At 46.7% G+C, this 18,607-nt stretch overlaps 1 protein-coding gene across 6 annotated transcripts in view; it reads left to right on the forward strand.

Annotated features, from left to right (window-relative positions):
- Positions 1–18,311, forward strand: part of EPB41L1 (erythrocyte membrane protein band 4.1 like 1) — a 144,058-nt gene extending 125,747 nt beyond the window's left edge. For all 6 annotated transcript variants that reach the window (XM_023550205.2, XM_064276049.1, XM_023550204.2 and 3 more), the window contains 6 exons: positions 335–415; positions 4,930–5,016; positions 5,958–6,041; positions 8,117–8,197; positions 8,619–8,735; positions 14,941–18,311. In XM_023550205.2, the coding sequence (XP_023405973.1) occupies positions 335–415; positions 4,930–5,016; positions 5,958–6,041; positions 8,117–8,197; positions 8,619–8,735; positions 14,941–14,949 (459 nt within the window). In that variant the 3' untranslated portion in view covers positions 14,950–18,311. The remainder of the gene's footprint in view (positions 1–334; positions 416–4,929; positions 5,017–5,957; positions 6,042–8,116; positions 8,198–8,618; positions 8,736–14,940) is intronic.
- The last annotated feature ends 296 nt before the right edge of the window (positions 18,312–18,607 follow it).

An 18,607-nucleotide genomic window follows, 5' to 3' on the forward strand; every position in this document is an offset into this window, starting at 1 on the left:
TAGTTGCTGTTGAGTCTATTCTGACTCGTGGCAACCCATGTGTGCAGAGTAGAGCTTCTCCATAGGGTTTTCAAGGCTGCAACCTTTATGCATTTAAATTTGGATAGAATTTGCCAGATTGTCTGGGATCGTTTTTCCTTTGTCAAATAAGAGGGCTGAAATGAACTGGTGGAGCTCTGACGCCTCTGGTGTGTGGACATGCCCCCCTCCCCACTTCAGTGCACTCACACAGTCTCTCAGTTTGTCTGTAATTGAGAATACCATGAGCCCAGGTGACAGATGCCTGCAGGATAGATCTGGCTTCCCTACCTCTAACAACTCCTCTGGCCTGCAGGTTGATGGGAGTGCTCCAGGGGGGAAGGAGTTCATAACAACTACCCCCTCCATCACCACAGAGACCATATCAACCACCATGGTAAGTAGGACCCAGGAGGCCTCCCTTTCTCTGACCAACGCCCTCTCCCTCCAAAATAGCCAGATAACAAGCTAACATGGCCCCCAGCTTCAGGGAGCCCTCACCTGCCACCCGCTGTGCCAGGCATGGGACATACAGTCAGATTCTTACTGTATGGTACATTAGTTGCCAGAGGGAACACAATCAGATCTCAGTTTTCCAAATTGAATCCTGTGGGAGGTGGAATCCCTGAGCCTCCGTTATCTGGATTATTTCAGCCGTGGAAACAGGTCAGAGGAGGGATGGTATTATTTGATTAGCGATAGCAGCGGAGACTGTGCTGGTGAATCTCACCATCTGTCTAAAGGAGAACATGAAGACCCTTCCTGAGGATCACCCCCGCCCCCCGCAGCTGTGCGTTTTTTCTCTTACGACTCAGGCCACTTCCTCACCTTGGTCAATAGATGGCGTTCGGTGAACCTAAGTTTGAAATTCAGGATTTTGGACCAACTCCCGAGGGGCCTTGTAGTTCTGCTACCTGTTTGCTGTCTGACTCATGAAGGAAGGCTCCTTTCCTATTTTGGCCTCTGGTTTCCTCATCTGTAAAATGGGAATAATCCCCCTCCTGCCTGGTCCACAGGTTTTTGTGAGACTCTAATAAGATAAGACCATTTGATGATGAAACAGAACAGAGTGTTTGGCACACATGCCATGGTACCAGGCAGTGTACTGAGAACTGTGAATGGACTGTCTAACTGAGTCCTCACTATGAGGACTGAATCCTCAACTCTGAGGTAGATGCTCTTTTTCTCCACTCTTTACAGGTGAGGAAACAGATTCAGAGAGGCGAAGTGACTTACCCAAGGTCACACAACCAATAATGGTAGAGCCAAGTCAATCCCAGGCAGTGTGACTCCAGAACCCTTACTCTCAGCCTCAACCACTTTGCCCTCTTCCCTTCTCCTGACCATGTTGAACGTCAGCCAGGTGGGGCTGGACTGAGGCTTAGGCTGGAGAAGGCCCTGAGCTGTTGGAAGTTATTTTCAAATGTTTTCTCCTGCCAAACCTCTGATATATAGCATAGGAGGAGAATGTTATCCATTTAGACTATGCAGCAAGTAGGTTCTGAATAAGCAAAGATTCTAAAATAAATAAACCCAAGCCCATCACCAGCTTGCACACTTTCTCTGGTCACTCAGTTCTACCTGTCCCTTCAACCACATGACATTGGGACACTTACAGGGCTAAATTTAAACTCGTTCTTATGGTGAACAGGCAGTTCATGTCATTCATTTGTTCATCCATCTCTCATCTATTCATTTGTTCCAAAAAACACTTACTAGTCTCTATTATCTGCCTGGTATGGGGATACATAGTTGAAGAAAATACACTGCCTGCTAGAACTCATTCATTCAAAAAATAATCACAAGCACCCTTGATGTGTTGCACCCCTGGGTTCAGGTCCTGGGCACACAGTGGTGAACAAGGCCCACCTTTCCCACTTCATGGCTTGATGACCTGGGGCAAGTTACCTGAACCTCTCCAAGCCTCAGTTTTCACTTCTGTAAAATGGGGGTGAGAGGGAATAATAGCACATACCTCAAAGGGCTGTTGTGAGGATGAACTAAGATAATCTATGCCAAGCCTTTAGCACAGTACCTGGCACATAGTAAGTGGTTGATAAGTGTGAGCTGCTGTTATTTTTTTTCCTGCTTTCATGGAACTTAACAGTGTAATCATGCCATCCTAGGGCGCACAGGGAGGATAGGGGAGAGGAGCTGGAGAAGGCTTTCCTGAGGTAGTGACATTTGAGCTGTGCTTGAAGGAGAGATGAAGGTATGAGCACAGGAGAAGGCAATCTAGGTAGTGGGAACAGCAGGTGCAGAGGCAAGGATGGGAAGCAGCGTAGCATGTTCAGGGGAAGGCAAGTGGTCGGGCAGTGAACTGAGATGTCAAGTGTATGCAGGAGGAGCAGGGGGAGAAGAGGCTGGAAAGAGAGGCTGGAGCCAGAGGTCGAAGGGCCTGAAATGTCATGTAAGAAGTTCAAACATCATCCTGGAGACAAGAGGGAATCACTGGAATATTTTAAATAGGGGCATGATGTGATGATCAAATATGTGTTTCCGTGTTTTAGAAGGATCAGTCTAGCAGCCTGTGTGGGGCGTGGACTGGAGCAAAAATTCCTTTCCTCCCTCCGTGCCTGCCTCCCTCTTTCCTTCCACAAATATTTACTGAACACCCACGATGTGTGAAGTACTGCACCAGGCACTGTGAATCTAGCACTGAGGAAGATAGAGTTCCTAAGCTCCAGGGCTCACATGCCAAAAGGAGAGACAGAAAGAGGAGGCAGAGAACTGTTTTAGAGGCTGGTGCCTGGCTGGGGCAGGGTCGGAGTGTGAGGAGGTGGCTTCAGAGAAGGGGACAGAGGTAAGAAATGCCTGCAGGGAGGGAAGTACAGGAGGCGATCATCGATAGAATATTCGGATGGGAAGATGGGCTAGTGATGCTTTCACTAGTCCGGCAGTTCTCAAAGTGGGGTCCTGGAAATCTCTTAGAAATACACATTCTCAGGCTCCATCCCAGGCCAACTGAACCAAAAACTGTGTAACGGGGCCTAGCAAACTGTGTTTTCACAAGTCCTTCAGGTACTGCCCCCTCAAGTTTGAGAACCACTGATCTAAACAAAGCACTGGAGGAGAAGAGGCAGGTTTGGTGGTAGGTATGTGTCAGGGGCAGGTGGAGGCAGAGAATTCCATTTTGGATCTGTTAAGTCTGAGGTCCCTGTGGGACATTTCCAGGGGATAATGTGTATGAGACAACTGGTTTTAAAAGTCTGGGGTTCAACAAAGATGCGGGCTACATATAAAGAGATAAGGGACATTGCCCTTGATGAGGCAGCAGAAGCCCTTGAGTAGCTAAGGTGGCCCAGAGAGAGGGTGGCAAGTGAGAAGAAGAGTCCTGGGAATGAAGGAAGAGGGGTCTGGAGTGAAGATGGTGGGTTCACCTTGGCCAGGGAGAGGAACCACTCCTTGAGGCAGGAGAGAGGGCTGGCTGAAGATACAGGAGAGGCAGGGAGGAGCAGATGGGCCTTGTTTTGAGTGACCTGTTCCCCATTAGTGGCCTCTTTTCGGTGTGAAGGTGAAGGTGAGGCTTTGTCCTGGGGAAAACAGAGCAGTGAGCACATAAGAGGCTTTAAGGGAGGATAGCCTGGAACGACAGTAGGAACCAAAGGGGCCAGAAGCTGTTTCCTAAGCCAGGAAAAAGGAAGCATTGAGCCTGGAAGCCTGCCCTTTTAAGACCTGCTACTGGTCCACATTCTGGGACTCCAGGTGAGCCTGAGAAAGTGCCTTGTGGATGAATTACCAAATAGCCAGCTCACTGACAGCATCAAGCTGGAGGCAGGTGTTGGGGAAGGGCAGGAGCAGGGCATGGGGTCTCTGTGCTCACTGGCCCCTGAGCAGGCAGAGGTCCAGATCTGGTACCATGCACGGACTAGGACCAGGATTCAGTTCACCAAGGAGCTGTGGAAGAGACACCGGGCTCTTGGACAAACAAGGCTGAGCCCTAACATGGTACAGAAATTGGGATGTAGGAGCAGATAGCCAGGCCCCTTGCCAGAGATGGGGCAGTAAGTCCATAGACAATTCTAGGAATAGCAAGCCAGATCCTAGGGGCGCTGAACCCAGCAGGTAGACTCCAAGGTAGAACCAGAAGAGCAGGTTTGAGTAAGAATTTCGAGGACAGAGTGGTGTTGCAGAAAGAGTATGTAGCACTTAGAATCTGACAAACATGGATTTAAATTCTGGCTCTGTCATGAACTTGCTGGGGGACATAGAAAAGCCACTTATATTCTCTGGCCCTCCAGTTCTCATCTGTAAAACAGGAATATTAAAAAACTGTGTCCTAGGGTTGTTGTGAGGATTAAATGAGATAACGCATGTAACATCTTTAGCATAATGCCTAGCACATAGCAAGTACTCAGAAAACAGTAGCTACTATTATATTATTAATACCCAGCATATGGTCCGCCTTTTATCCTACAGATTTTTATTTGTGAAGCCCGTTCTCCTCCATTAGCCTGGTAAGGGCTCCATGGGAGGTGGGACGGGGTCCCCTTTTTACAGATGAACCCATGAAGCCCAGAGAGAGGAAGTGGCTCTGCCCCAAGTCACATGGCTAAAATGTGGTAGAATCAGGAAGAGGACATGAATGTCTCAACTCCTGTGTTAGTGCTTCCAGAGAGCAGTACTGTGTCTTGTTCACCACAGTGTCCCTAACGCCAGGCACTCAGTAAATGTCTATTGAATGAATGAGTGTGTGTGAGCAGGTGTGTGAGTGAGCAGTTGATTGAATGAATGAGCGAGTGAGCAAGCGAGTGAATGAGTGAGAGGAGACCAAACTGAATGCCTTCAGACTCTGCTTCTTATGTTACGACTCAATCATGTGGCTGTGAGAGCCACATGGCTACTTGCTCTGGCCATCCTGGGGGCCCGCCCACCTGAGACCTGGCGATCTGAGCACTATTGTTTCCCCAGGAAAACAGTGTCAAGTCCGGGAAGGGGGCAGCTGCCATGATCCCAGGCCCACAGACGGTGGCCACGGAAATCCGTTCTCTTTCTCCGGTAAGTGGGCAGTGCCAGCTCAGGCTAGGGGACTCAGCACTGAGAATGTGGGCATGGCTCCACAGGTGGCCCGCTGCCAGTGCAGCGTTGAGCCCCAAATGCTGCCCTTTTAAGTGTAGTGCCAGGAAGCTGGATTGTTTTCAGATGCCCACAGGGTTCCCTGGTGCACACCAGAGTCCCATCTCACCAGCTGTCCTCCACAACAGCCCCTCCTGCTCTGTCTTTCTCACACATACACTTAAGCCAAGCATTGATAGTGTGGGGGTAAAATGGCCTTTCACCTTGTCACCTGTGACAGCTCTTCTGCATCTGCGTTCCTTACCTCATTGTTCAGGAAGAGCACTAGACTAGGAGTCCAGAGGCTTGGATTCTGGACCTGGCTGTGTTGGTGACCACCCGTGACCCTGAGTATGTCACTATGTGGTCTCTTTCAGCTCTAGCGTTCTGCACATCTGTTGTTCTCATCATCTAGACCTGGAGAGACCTTGTTCCTGCCTCTGACAGGATGGGGGATCAGGAGGGCTCTGTTTCCACCTTGGACCCCTCTGTTTGTTCTTATAGGGTTTCCAAGGAGCGCCTGGTGGATTCAAACTGCTGACCTTTTGGTTAGCAGCCGCAGCTCTTAACTACTATACCACCAGGGTTTCCTCTAAGGTTCTAGGATCCTTAAATTCTAGGGTAATATTAGGATTCTGAGCCTACAGCCATCTCAGGTTCTAGGTATCTTGGATTCCAGGGTTTGAGAATTTTATGGGTCTAGGATTCCAAAGATTCCAGTATTTTTGAATTCTTAGACTCAGTAATTGCAAGCATCTTGGCTTCCAAACTTCACCTTCATGGGGCCCATCCTCTGCCCTTGGTTTACCCCACCCTAGCCCCACCCCTTCTGTGTCCTGTGTCCTTACCTGATACCCTGGGTGGGGGGTGGTTATATTCTGCAGATCATCGGGAAAGATGTCCTCACCAGCACCTACGGCGCCATCGCGGAAACCCTCTCAACCTCCACCACCACCCATGTTACCAAAGTGAGTAGCAGCAAGGGCACCATACACTCCCAGCCTGGCTGCAGGGGTCGGGAAGGTCACTTACCATTGCTGTGCTGTTTTCGGCTTCTTAATCAGTAAAGCAAACAAAGGATACCTACGGTGTTACCAGTTTCTCAAGTGCTGTGCTCGTCGTTCTGTGCTACATGTCGTCCTACGCATGGACCCTACCCTTACAGCGTTTCCAGCTGGGTGTCGGGGAAGGGCAACGAGAGTATCACCTTTGAAGTAATCGTGAACCATGCGTTTGTGCCTTATAGACCTTAAGTGCTGAAAAAGTTTAAAGAGGGCACGGTAAAAAGAATCCAGGAGCTTCAGAAAAGTCAGGAAGGGTCTCCTGGAAAAAGTAGATTTTGAATAGGGTCTTGGAAAGCCAGGTAGGACTTGTGAGAGAAGACAGGTATAGGCATTCTAAGCAAAGCAGAAGATTGGAGCAGAAACTGTACGTATTTGTTTGTTCATTCACTGAGCACATGGTAGTGAGTATCAGCCTCCTGCCAGACTCTGTGCTAGAAGATGCTGAAGGTGGCCATAAGCAATGCATGGTTGTGAGAAACAGGAGGAGCAGACTCTATCTGGAAGAAGAAGCATGTAGGGGGTGTAACTGTGAGCAGTTTAGGCTGGATTGGGGCCAGGGGAAGCAGACTATGCAGACAAATACCAGGACACATTTGATTATGGAGGCTCTGAGTCTGAGAGAAAATGGAAAGCTGTCAGTCAAGTTGTTTTAATGGGGGAGTGTCCCAGTGAAAACAGATTTAAGGAGATAAGATTGGATCCACCAGGATGTGCACTAGATGGGAGAAAGAAGAGGAAGAGTTATGGAGACTGATAAAAACTCAGACCTAGGGGCTGAGGGCCTAGATCAGAGTGGGAGTCAGAAGGGGGGAAGGGCAGGAAGGACTAAAGAAGGGAGGCATTTCTGGAAGCATCCACAGTGACTCAGCCATTCAGGACAAAGGGCTGAGAGCCAGGTGGCTAATGCATCCAAGACTGAGTGGCCAGGAGGAAGGCCTGAGGGATCTCAGGCCTGGGATGGAGACCTGGAGGAGAGAGGCCAGGGAGCCAGGTTGAACTGGAGGTTTTGATGAGCTATCCAGTCTGGTAGGCAGCACTGGCCCTTTGTGCACATACACTGTCCTAGTCCCTGCCTGCTCCTATACAGTCCTCTGCACCTCTTTACTTCCCCCAGAAAGATCCCATTCTCACCAAAAGCATTCGTGACCAATGTCGACTTCACTGAAGGCTTTACGGGGAGGTTTTGCATCACGCAGCACATAGCTCAGTTAACACTTTTTCCCAAAGTCCCTCTCGGTCCTGCCAACTGGGGGCCCCCTTTTCTTTTTGTCTGCTCAGGAGTGCCCCCTCAAAGTCGCCTCCTGACTCCAGCTTGGATTGCCTTCAGCCACCACTCACCTTTAATATGGTTCTATCACATCTTCTAAACTTGTACCCAAACCCAATCCTTTCAGAAGACAGCAGAGATTATAAGTATTAACAGTGAAATTTTCTCTTGTGGTACTGTTTGGAGTCATTTAAGGTAGAATTTTGTTGCCATTCACATTTCATTCATTTGTTCATTCAACAAATCTGCATTCGGTACCTGCCCTGATCAGAGTGGATAGGAGAATGGGGGCGGGGGATACCGAGACGAATAAAACACAGGCCCGGCCCTAGCGAGGTGAGCAAGCCCATGTACGTAAATAAGGTCAGTACAGGCAAAGAGGCCCAGAACTGTGAGAGACACAAACTTGGTGTTCAGGAAGTCCTGGGGCAGGAAAGCAGAATCATTGTCAACCAGGATCAGGGAGACAGCATTAGAGCTGGGCTTAGAAGACCTAGATGGGACAGTTTGGCAGTTGGAGGAGTGGTGGCAACCAGGCAAGCTCTGCTCTCTCAAGTCCCAAAACCAGAAAAGGAAAAACTGAGGAAGCCAAGAGAGAAAGTAACTGCTGGTTCTCAGACTTGCCCTGCAGGGACACTTTGGATAGATCCCCTGTCGTGGCTACTGCCCCTAGCAGGACCCAAGGGTGACCTTGCCTCCCTCTCCTCTGCAGACTGTGAAAGGAGGGTTTTCTGAGACAAGGATCGAGAAGCGAATCATCATTACTGGGGACGAAGATGTCGATCAAGACCAGGTAGGGGATGGGGAATGTTATTCCCAGTGGCACTGCCTGATCCCCAATCTCTTGCATTGAGCTGTCCACTTAGATGTATGCATCTAAGTGAAAAACAAAATCCTCAAAGACCTCCCACAAACACCAATCTCTTGCATACTGGGCTACACAGGGTTGGCTGCCCTTAGGGCAAAAAAAGTGTCCATTTCCTGCTGATCCTATCCTTGAAAAGGAGCCCCCAAGGAAGGGGCATTGAATAGGAGCCAGAAGGAGCCAGACAACCTGAGCTGTAGTCTCTCCCTTTAACTCTGTTTAACCACTGCCCCTTTCTGGGCCTTAGTTTCCCCAGCTGTGCCCTAAGGGGCTTGGGTTAGTTGGTTTCCAAGGGCTCTCCCATATCTGATATTTCATGGTTTCACACTTTGCTGTTCTTTTCCACCAGGCTCTGGCTTTAGCCATCAAGGAGGCCAAACTACAGCATCCTGACATGCTGGTAACCAAAGCTGTCGTATACAGAGAAACAGACCCATCCCCGGAGGAGAGGGACAAGAAGCCACAGGTAAGGCTTATGAGAAGCTCAGCAGCCATGAGAGGGAGGAGGGAACAGTGGCAGAAATCTTCTGAAGGTCATTTCCATCTGAGAACCCAGCAAGTAGCTTGGCCCCTATCTCAGGTTTGATACCCCTGCCTCCCCATTTCACAGCTTGTGGCTCAAAGGAGTGAGGTAGCTCCCCCAGATATGATAAGTTGGAGTGGGGAGGAGAAGGAAGACTGGTTTCTTAGCTTCTTTGGGGTCTCAGGCCCCAAACCCAGAAAGGTCAATCCAGAAATGGTTAAGAAGAGGAAGAAAGGGTTGACAATGGGTACTGAAGTGGGTTGGCTAGAGGCAAGGTTGACCTCGTTGTTCAGGCCTCCAACCTAGACGTCAGGAGAAGCCCAATGACACATAGTCCTATCCTTGAGTCTCCATCTCCATCGCAGGTCGCTGGATGTTGCTAAGGTGATATGATGACCAGAGTTCTTGGTTCCATCTGTCTTGGCAGATTGCAAACCTTTGACCTCTCAGGCCTCCTGCTGCCAGAATTTTAGGGGCCTTGATATTTTAATGTTTCTTTGTGGGCCATGAAGACCATGGTGAACAAGAGGGATAAGATGGTGTGGCAGCATATAGGGCTTTACAGTATGAATTGAGGGACCTGTAGAAATTTACTAAATTTTATCATACCTATTTAAAAAAATCTCACCTACATTGTATTAAGTGAAATAATCAAAACCAAACCCATTGCTGTTGCGTTGATTCTGACTCATAACAACCCTATAGGATGATGTAGAACTGCCCCATAGAGTTTCTAAGAAGCAGCTGGTGGATTCAAACTGCTGACCTTTGGGTTAACAGCCAAACCCTTAACCATGGTGCCACCAGGGCTCTGTTGAGTGAAAAAAAACAGACAGAAAAGAGTACACTGTATGATTCCATTCATATGAAGTTCAAATACAAGAAACTAATCAACAATAAAAGGCAGGATAGTGGTTACTTCTGGGGTGTAGTGTTGACAGGGAAGAGACCCAAGGGAACCTTCTGGGGTGCTGGACATGTTCTGCGTCTTGATCTGGATGGTGGTTATATGAATGTACACATATGCGAAAATTCACTGAGCTGCATACTTAGATGTGTGCATCTAAGTGAAAAACAAAACCCTTCTCAAAGATCTCCCACAAATAGCAAATCTCCACTCTACCCATTTCCATGAATGGGAACCAAGTTTTTCTAGGAATATACAAGAATGTTTCTTTCTCTTCCTTTGATTACCAACCTTAATGTCAGAAGAGAAAGGACTGAAACATTTTCCTGCCACTTTGAAAGGCTGTTAACCCCTGGTCTAGACCAGTACTGTCCAACAGAACTTTCTATAGTGAGGGAAATGTCCTTTCTGGGCTGTTCAGTATGGTGGCCGCTAGCTACACATGGCTATTGAGCACTTGAAGTTTGGCTGATCTGAGTTGAGATGTGCTCTAAGGGCAAAATACATGCAAGATTTAAAGATTTTACATGGAAGAAAAAAAAGAATGTAAACTATCTCACTAATAATTTTTACATTGATTACAATGTGAAATGATAGTGTTTTGGATATATTGGATTAATTAAATATATTAATAAAATTAATTTCAACTTTTTGCTTTTTAAATGTGGCCACTAGAAAATTTTAAATTCTATTTGTGGCTCACATTCTCTCTCTCTCTTTTTTAAAAATAATATTTTACTGTGTTTTTGGTGAAAGTTTACACAGCAAATTAGGCTCCCATTGCTCATGTTCTGTTTTTGGTTGAACAGTGCTGGTGAAGAAGAAATGTATGCAAGCTGGGCATTGGTGGATCCTCCCTCCCAACCTTCAGGCTTCCGTTCAAGTGATTGTTACTCTTGCCCACTCACTTGTCCAGTTGTTCTTGCTTTTTCTCTCCCACATCTCAGCATGGTAGAGTGTATGACACTTGCCAAAGTGCTGCTGGACTGGCTGCATGACCTGGGGGGAACTTATTTAAAATACCGATACTAGAGAATCATCTCCATAAAGTCGGATCTAGTAGGTCTGGGCCAGGACCTGAGACTCTGTATTCCTTGGGAATCTTTATTTATACCTTGATCCCTAGGAGAGTCTATGGACAGTTTAATGTAGGAACCACTGATGCAAAGAACTCTGTATTAGGAATCCAGAGACCTGGCTTTAATCCCAGCCATTCTACTGACCCAGGATGTGACCATGGGTCAGTCTCTTCCCTCGTGGGAACTGAATTTCTTCCTTTGCAAAATGAAGAGATGGAGTATGCCCCTTCCAGTTACAGTCCCCTGACTGTTGATTGATTGTGTGTTTCTCAAGCATCTTCTCCATTCCCTAACTCACTCCTCCTCATCTTTCCCAGGGCATTCACAGCCAGTCCCTAGCCTCCCCCTCTCCATTTTCCCTGGCCATTCAGTGCTCTCATCGCAGTCTCCGCATCCCACCCACCCCACCACCATGCAGTCTTTCACGTCTGCCCACCTCATGGCTCACTTAGCTGTCTCATTTCCTCCTTCTCGCTCTTCTTTTAGTTCTTTCTTTGGATGCCATTGCCCCACGCAACACCATGTACCCTATCTCTCTCTTTTGGGTCCTTCTATAAAGGTCACCTTGTTTGTGTTGCCCTGGAGAGACAAGTTTCTCCCTTGCCTTTTCTGCCCACACATCTTATCACTAGTTATCACCAAGTGGGAACTCCCTGACTGTTAGCACAGTCAGATCTCACTAATTCGGGGGGTGGGGGGGTGGGAGGAAGTCTTCTCTGAATTAGGAAATGCCTTCATTTAAAAATTTTTTTAGGTTTAAAAATTATTTTTTAGTTTTTTATTATAAAATACTACATACAATACAAAATCTGCCTAATTTTAGCTATTTTTAAATGTACATTTCAGTGGCATTAAAGACATTCACAACGTTGTGCATTCAGCACCACTGTCTATTTCCAAAACTTTTTCATTACCCCAAACAAGGGGGTAACAACCATTAAAGCAATAACTCTTCATTCTCCCCTCTCTCTAGCTCCTAGCAGCTACTAATCTACTTTCTGTCTCTCTAGATTTCCCTGTTCTGGGTATTTCATAAAAATGGAATCATACAGTATGTGACTGGCTTCTTTCACTCAGCATAATGCTTTGAGGCTCATCCATGTTGTAGCATGTATCAGTACTTCATTAGAAAACTTCTTTTTTTTTTTTTAATAACTTTTATTAAGCTTCAAGTGAACGTTTACAAATCCAATCAGTCTGTCACATATAAGTTTACATACATCTCACTCCCTACTCCCACTTGCTCTCCCCCTCTTGAGTCAGCCCTTTCAGTCTCTCCTTTCTTGACAATTTTGCCGGCTTCCCTCTCTCTCTATCCTCCCATCCCCCCTCCAGACAAGAGTTGCCAACACAATCTCGAGTGTCCACCTGATATCATTAGCTCACTCTTCATCAGCGTCTCTCTCCCACCCGCTGACCAGTCCCTTTCATTTCTGATGAGTTGTCTTCGGGGATGGTTCCTGTCCTGTGTCAACTGAAGGTCTGGGGAGCATGGCCGCCGGGATTCCTCCAGTCTCAGTCAGACCATTAAGTTTGGTCTTTTTATGAGAATTTGGGGTCTGTATCCCACTGATCTCCTGCTCCCTCAGGGGTCCGCTGCTGTGCTCCCTGTCAGGGCAGTCATCGATTGTGGCCGGGCAGAAAACTTCTTTTTTAAAGTACTTGAAAAACGTTCGTCTTTTTGGTAACCCAAGGAACGACTCTGTAGTTCTCCAGACCCGAATGCAAATCTCAGTCCGGCCCTTTATTAACTGTGTGACCTTGGCCTAGTTATTTAACCATTTCAGCCTATGTTTCTTCATCAGCCAGATGACAATAATAATTATAGTAATAACAATTGCTGTTATGTCCCGAAATTTGGTTATGGCGTGCTTATTCTGTTCCAGGGACCGAGCTATGCACTTGACGTAAATATTATCATCTGCCCATTGCACTATACTTCCTCACTTTACAAACGAGGAAACTAAGTCTCAGAGACATTGGGTGACTTGTCTAAAGTCATGGAGCTGGGGAAGTGATGGATTGATTAGAAATTCAAACCTTCCCTGTTAGATTCCAAACCACTGTATGGTCTTAACCTCCTTACCACACTGACTTTTCATAGGATCTACCTCATAGGGTTACTGAAGTCCTACATAGAAGGTAGTTAGCACAGTGCCTGGCACATAGTAAATGCACAATAAAAGTTAATTATGGCTGTTATTACTATTAACTAGAGGGAAGCTAACAAAATGCTGCACATGGGGGCCCTGCTGTAGTAAGCTGAGAAGAATAAATTTTAACTAGGCATTGTTTAGATGTCCCTCATGCTTCTGAAGTGTCCATGGGCTTTTGAAGACGCCCCACACACCCAGAGTCATGTTTACACTGATTTCTAGGGCAGGTATTTTACTAACCATTGAGCAAACTTAGGCTGTGACCTGCCACTTTAAGGAGAAAAAAAAAAAAGTCCCCAATTAGGAAGTAGTGGAATTGAGTAGAAAGAACGTACCCAGGCTCTGTGCTCAAGAAGAAGCTCGATGGGCCTCAGTTTCCTCATCTATGAAATGGAGCTAATTGTTCCTACCTCAGGAGCAGCTGTGATAATTAAATAGGATGGTATCTGTGACCTAATGGGGTGGTGTCTCACATACAGAGGATGCTCAGCAAGTATGAACCTGTTTGTCCTTCCAATGTTTTGCTATGTTTAAGGATTGATGAGAGTCTTGGTTGTGCTACCAACTTGCAAAGTCATTGAACCCTTCCGGATCTCAGTTTTCCTATCTGTCAAATGAGCCAAGAAGGATTCCTTTTCTATCACTCCGTTAGCACTTGACCATGTAGGCAGTAAGAGATAACAATGATATGTCCATCTATTATATGTTTTTGAGTATTGCTATGTGCCAGACACAGTGTTGGGCACTAGAGAGACAAAGATAAGTAAAAGACAGCCCTGACTCTCAAGGAGCTTGGAATAGTGATGGGTTAATAACAACAACAATAGTAATAATAAGAACAGGCAGTATTTATTCTGCATTTAATATACCCTGGACCCCATGCTTTGAACTCTCCCTATAACCCCGTGAGGCAGAATCCATTTCACAGAGGAAGAAATGGAGGCTTATAGAGGTTAAGAAACTTGCTTACAATTACAGGGAGCAGGATTTAATCTCAGGGAGTCTGCTTTCAGAGCCCACACTCTTAACCGTGAACTTCTGTTGTCACACAAACCTGAGTTAGAATCCAGGCTCCAATTTCTTTATTTAAACACTGCTCTCTGGGATTTAATCCCCAGGACATAGCAGGCTGTACTAAAAAAGCCTGTGGGAATAAAAAGGAAAGTAAAAAAAGAATATCCACAATCATGACTAAACATTTCTTAGAAGGGAGATAAGATAGGAAGAAAAAGTGAAAGGATTGTGATCTCAGCTAGTCAGTGTTACAAGCAACTGTAATAAATTTTCAGTGGCAAAAAAAGATATGCTAATTTCCTAGAAACAAACAAGCAAACAAAAACACATGAGCTTTGGAGTCAGAGAGATGTGGGAGCAGATCTCTGCTGGCACACAGCAAAGGTTGGTTAAAAAACCATTTGCTATGTATTTAATTTATGTATGTATTTAAAAATGAATGACAGCTTGTGCACCAGTGTTCATTGAAGGACTCTTCGCAATGGCTGAAAGGTGGAAACCACCCGATTGTCTGTTAGCAGATGAATGGATAAACAAAATGTGGTATATCCGTACAATGGAATATTATTCAGCCATAAAAAGGAATGAAATACTGATACATACCATCTGCATGGGTGATCCTTGAAATCATTATGTTGAGTGAAAATATGCCAGACACAAAAGGACAAATACGGTGTGATTCCACTTACATGAAATATCTAGAATAGGCAAATAGAAAGTAGATGAGTGGTTACCATGGGCTGGGGAGAGGGGCTGATGGGTACAGAGTTTCTGTTTTGGGTGATGGAAAAGTTTTGGAAACAAATGATGGTGATGGTTGTACAACATTGTGAAAATAATTAATGCTACTGAATTATACACTTAAAAATGGTTAAAATGGCAAATGCTATGTTATATATATTTTACCACAATTAAACAAAACGAATGACAAAAAGTTCCTAACTTTTCTTATCTTTCCTCCTTTCCCATCTTCCCGGGCCTTTGGCTCCCAGGAATCCTGACCTCTGTGAAGAGATGCTGGCATTTCTGGTCCAACCCAAGCCAGAGAACCGTTAAGAAGGGGCCTTCATTCTGGATTCTCCGACTCAACACCGACGTCCCAGCTGCGACGGACTGTCACTGATGAGAAACTGGGAAAGGAAAAGCATATATATATAGATATATAGAGATATAGATATATATACAGGAAACACCGCGTCCTTGCACTGCTGCTGGAGCTGGCTGAGCAGTCAGCGACAGCAACAACCAACATCTCAACACCTACGTTTTCCTTTGCAGACAAACTAAAGAATTGGTGGAATTTTTTTCAAGAAAAAAAAAAAAAATACATGACAACAATAATCCCTTGCTCCGCGGTTCCCCAGCCTAATGACAAAAGCAAGCCAGACCATTCTGATTGTAGAAGTACAACATGACTCTGGTTCTGCACGTTACATTTAGTGGACGAGCATTCCATTTGTTTTTCCACCGTCTGTTGCCCACTTGAATGCAAAGGAAAATACTTTTGCAAGCAAAGCAAGAGAAGTCGCAGCAGCAAGACACGCACAGTCAAACATTTTCCAAGAAAGAAAATTCCCCACTTAGAAAGGAGGAGGAGGAACACTGGATTATTATTTTTTGGGTCTTGACACTGGGCTGCAAAATCCACCTTCCTTTCTACAGCCTCCCCTCACCCTCGACTCTCACGCGTCTTGTCGTCATTTTCTGTCTCGGCTCCCTCCTCCCACTTCCCCACCCTCTGTGTCCTGGTCCTGCTGAGGGCCACCGCAGATGATTCTCATTTGAAACGAGAAAAAGAAAGGAAAAGAAAGCAAGAACAGAAAACCAAGCCACAGAGGGGAAGTAGACATTGTATGTTTATGGTTTCTCATTATGAAGGTGCAGCTTGTAGGAGATTTGTATGGATGTGCTTCTAAGTTATGTATATTACATATAACAGGAAACAAATATTAAAATAAACAGTGCTGGTAAGTATGAAGCTGACATTTTAAAATTCTAATTATCTGACTGTGATTGATGTATTCCAAGGTTCCTAGATCTCACTGAACTGGCCCAGCTAAGGAGACCCGGACTCTGGGTGTGGGCTGGCTCACAGTAGGGGCTGCCAGCTTCAGTGTAGTAATACAGTGTGTGGTGTTTGTAATTGGTTGATTGGTGGGGAGGGTGGGGTCACCAAATGGAGGGGAGAGGCTTGGCAAGAAAGAAGCAACACAGATATGGTCCAGAACATGCTGGTCCGTGATGCCTTCCCCCCAGGCATGGCAGCCAGGGCCTGGTCTGTGTGCAGGCATGGGGTCCAGTGTTAGGATTCGGCTGTGCAGATACCCCCAGCAGAGGTCTTCTGGCTCAGTTCCCCTACCTCTGTAGGGGTCTTGCTTTGGTTTTTAGTCCTCTCTTTTTTGCCACGTGTCTTGCTCTTCTCATTGTGGTAACTAACTCCACATCCAAAGGGAGGTGGGCCCTGGTCACGGACAGGATGGGGGCTTTAACCCGGTTGTCTAAACATTTTCAACTCATTCTCTTCCTCTACCCCTTCCGTATTCTGAATCATTTACCTTTCCTGGGCCAGAGTAGCCATGGTAAAGAGGCCGTGAACACAGGGCAGCCCTGATAGGTCTAAATTGCATTTCCGAAGGCCCCAGCTGAGGGTGAAAGGTGGTGTTACTCAAAGGCTTGATCTATCTATGTATAAGGCCCTGGCTTTGGAGACCTCCCCTTCCACTGGCATCTGAGCCCTGAGCCTGTGTCCTTGGAGTCCCAACAATTGCCTCGAGACCACAGAAGACCTTGGAGAAGATCCTATCCCAAGTTTGGCATTTCCCTCGGGCACACACAGGCTTTCCCAGACTTGCCTGCCAAAAGCTGCTTCCTTGAGCTCAGAGAGTCCCTCTCCGAGGGGAAATGTCCCACTGCACTTTAATTTCTCAGTCCCTTTTGACCTCCCCAGTCCTGCTTCTAAAGCAGCCAGTGAATTCGTTCATTACATATTTATTACCTACCTGTGCCAGGCACCATTCTAGGGCTGAAGGAGAAAGTGTGAGGGGAGGGGAGGGATGTGGAAAGCCGTCTGAGCCAGCCTTAGCATCTCCAACCATGGCTGGTCCCTCTGAGAGCATTCCCTTCATTGCCTTCAAGTTATCCTGACATTGCCCAGGATAGATGCACCCCCTTGACGTTTAGCAGGTACCCCAACATACACACTTCACTGTTAGCTGGTGCTGGCCCAGGAAAGCATTTGCCTCTGTGGGCAAATGGGAAGAACGGGCAGAGAGCCCTGCACCAGGGCCAGGCTCCGATGGCAGAGTCAGCCGCCTTCCCCCAGACCAGGCCGGTGGGCCCACTCCAGCTCCCCTGAGTGCGGGGCACACTTCCCACACACCAGGTTCTTTTTACAACCCTGGTGGAGAAACCACAGAACCTTCTTCCTACCCTTCTCAACTTGAGAACTCTCGCTCTTTTTGGCCAAGAAAGAAGCTGGTGTAGTTCCATCCTCTCTGGGCCACTCTGTCTTTGTAGGAATCAGGTGGTCTGAGCAGGATGGGCACACCTCAGAGGAAGGATCTTTGTTCTGGATTTTGCCTCTGACCCCACTCCCCACTGAGAGTGTGACTTCAGGGTAGGGACGAGGTAACCAGGGTTTGGGAAGCTTTCATCCTACGAGTTCTGTGACCTTCCTTCCACGGAGAGGCAGGTAGCGCCACCAGAGGAGAGGAGTGGCAAAGCCAAATCTAGGGCACTGTTTCCTTCCCATCCTCCTCTTCAGAGAGAACATAGACACTTGTCTGTCTTCAACCTACTTTTCCTTTTTTGTCTTTTACGGTTCTCATCCTTTCTGTACTGCCTCTCCACCCAGGAGGCTAAGTGGAAAAATCCCCCGTGGGCAGTAAGGAGTGGCCATCCTGGCTCAGCCTCTAACTCACCTTGTGACATCGGACCAACTGCTTCCTGTTTTTAGGCCTCAGTTTCCCCACTCACAAAATGAGCAAGTTGAACCAGATGCTCACCAGGGGCTTTTCCCACTCTGCCATCCTCCAGATCGTCATTTTCTCTTACTTTGCTTTCTCGGGATCTTTTCCATTGGGAGGGTATAAGAAGTGCCAGGACCTGTTTCAGTTTTTTAATCCTGCAACCACATTCCAAGACTGGCCTGAAATTGCATGAGCAACATCACTCTAAATAATTTTTTTTTTCAAAAGCACCTTACCAACCAACTGCGATGCTGTCCTGTTCCTTTACTCACACCCCTCTCTCCTCTCTCGTCCCAGCGCTCCCCCACCTCAGTGCTCTGTGCTGTATGCGTGTGCTCTCTGTTCTTGTATACTCAATAAAAGTGAAATAAATGTGTTTGATGCTGAACCACAAACTGCCTTGTCGTCTCTATCTCTGACTTTGGCTATTGGTGCAAGGTGGCATAGTGGGAAGGGCTAAAACTAAGATGGAGACATCCAAACTTAGAACACTTTGATTCAGCACATACTTAGAGCTCTCAGTGTGTTCCAGGTCTTGGGTTAGTCTCTGCAGATACGACAGCAAATAAGTCGAAGTTGCTGGCCTCCAGGAACTCACAGGCTAGTGGAGGAAATAGCAAAACACAGAAGCTGTTTCGTCAAAGGAAGTTACAGGGTGCTCAGCACTTGGAGGGCAATACACAGGGGAGGG

This window comes from Loxodonta africana, chromosome 24, assembly GCF_030014295.1.
Source record: "Loxodonta africana isolate mLoxAfr1 chromosome 24, mLoxAfr1.hap2, whole genome shotgun sequence".
Taxonomy (NCBI): Eukaryota; Metazoa; Chordata; class Mammalia; order Proboscidea; family Elephantidae; genus Loxodonta; species Loxodonta africana.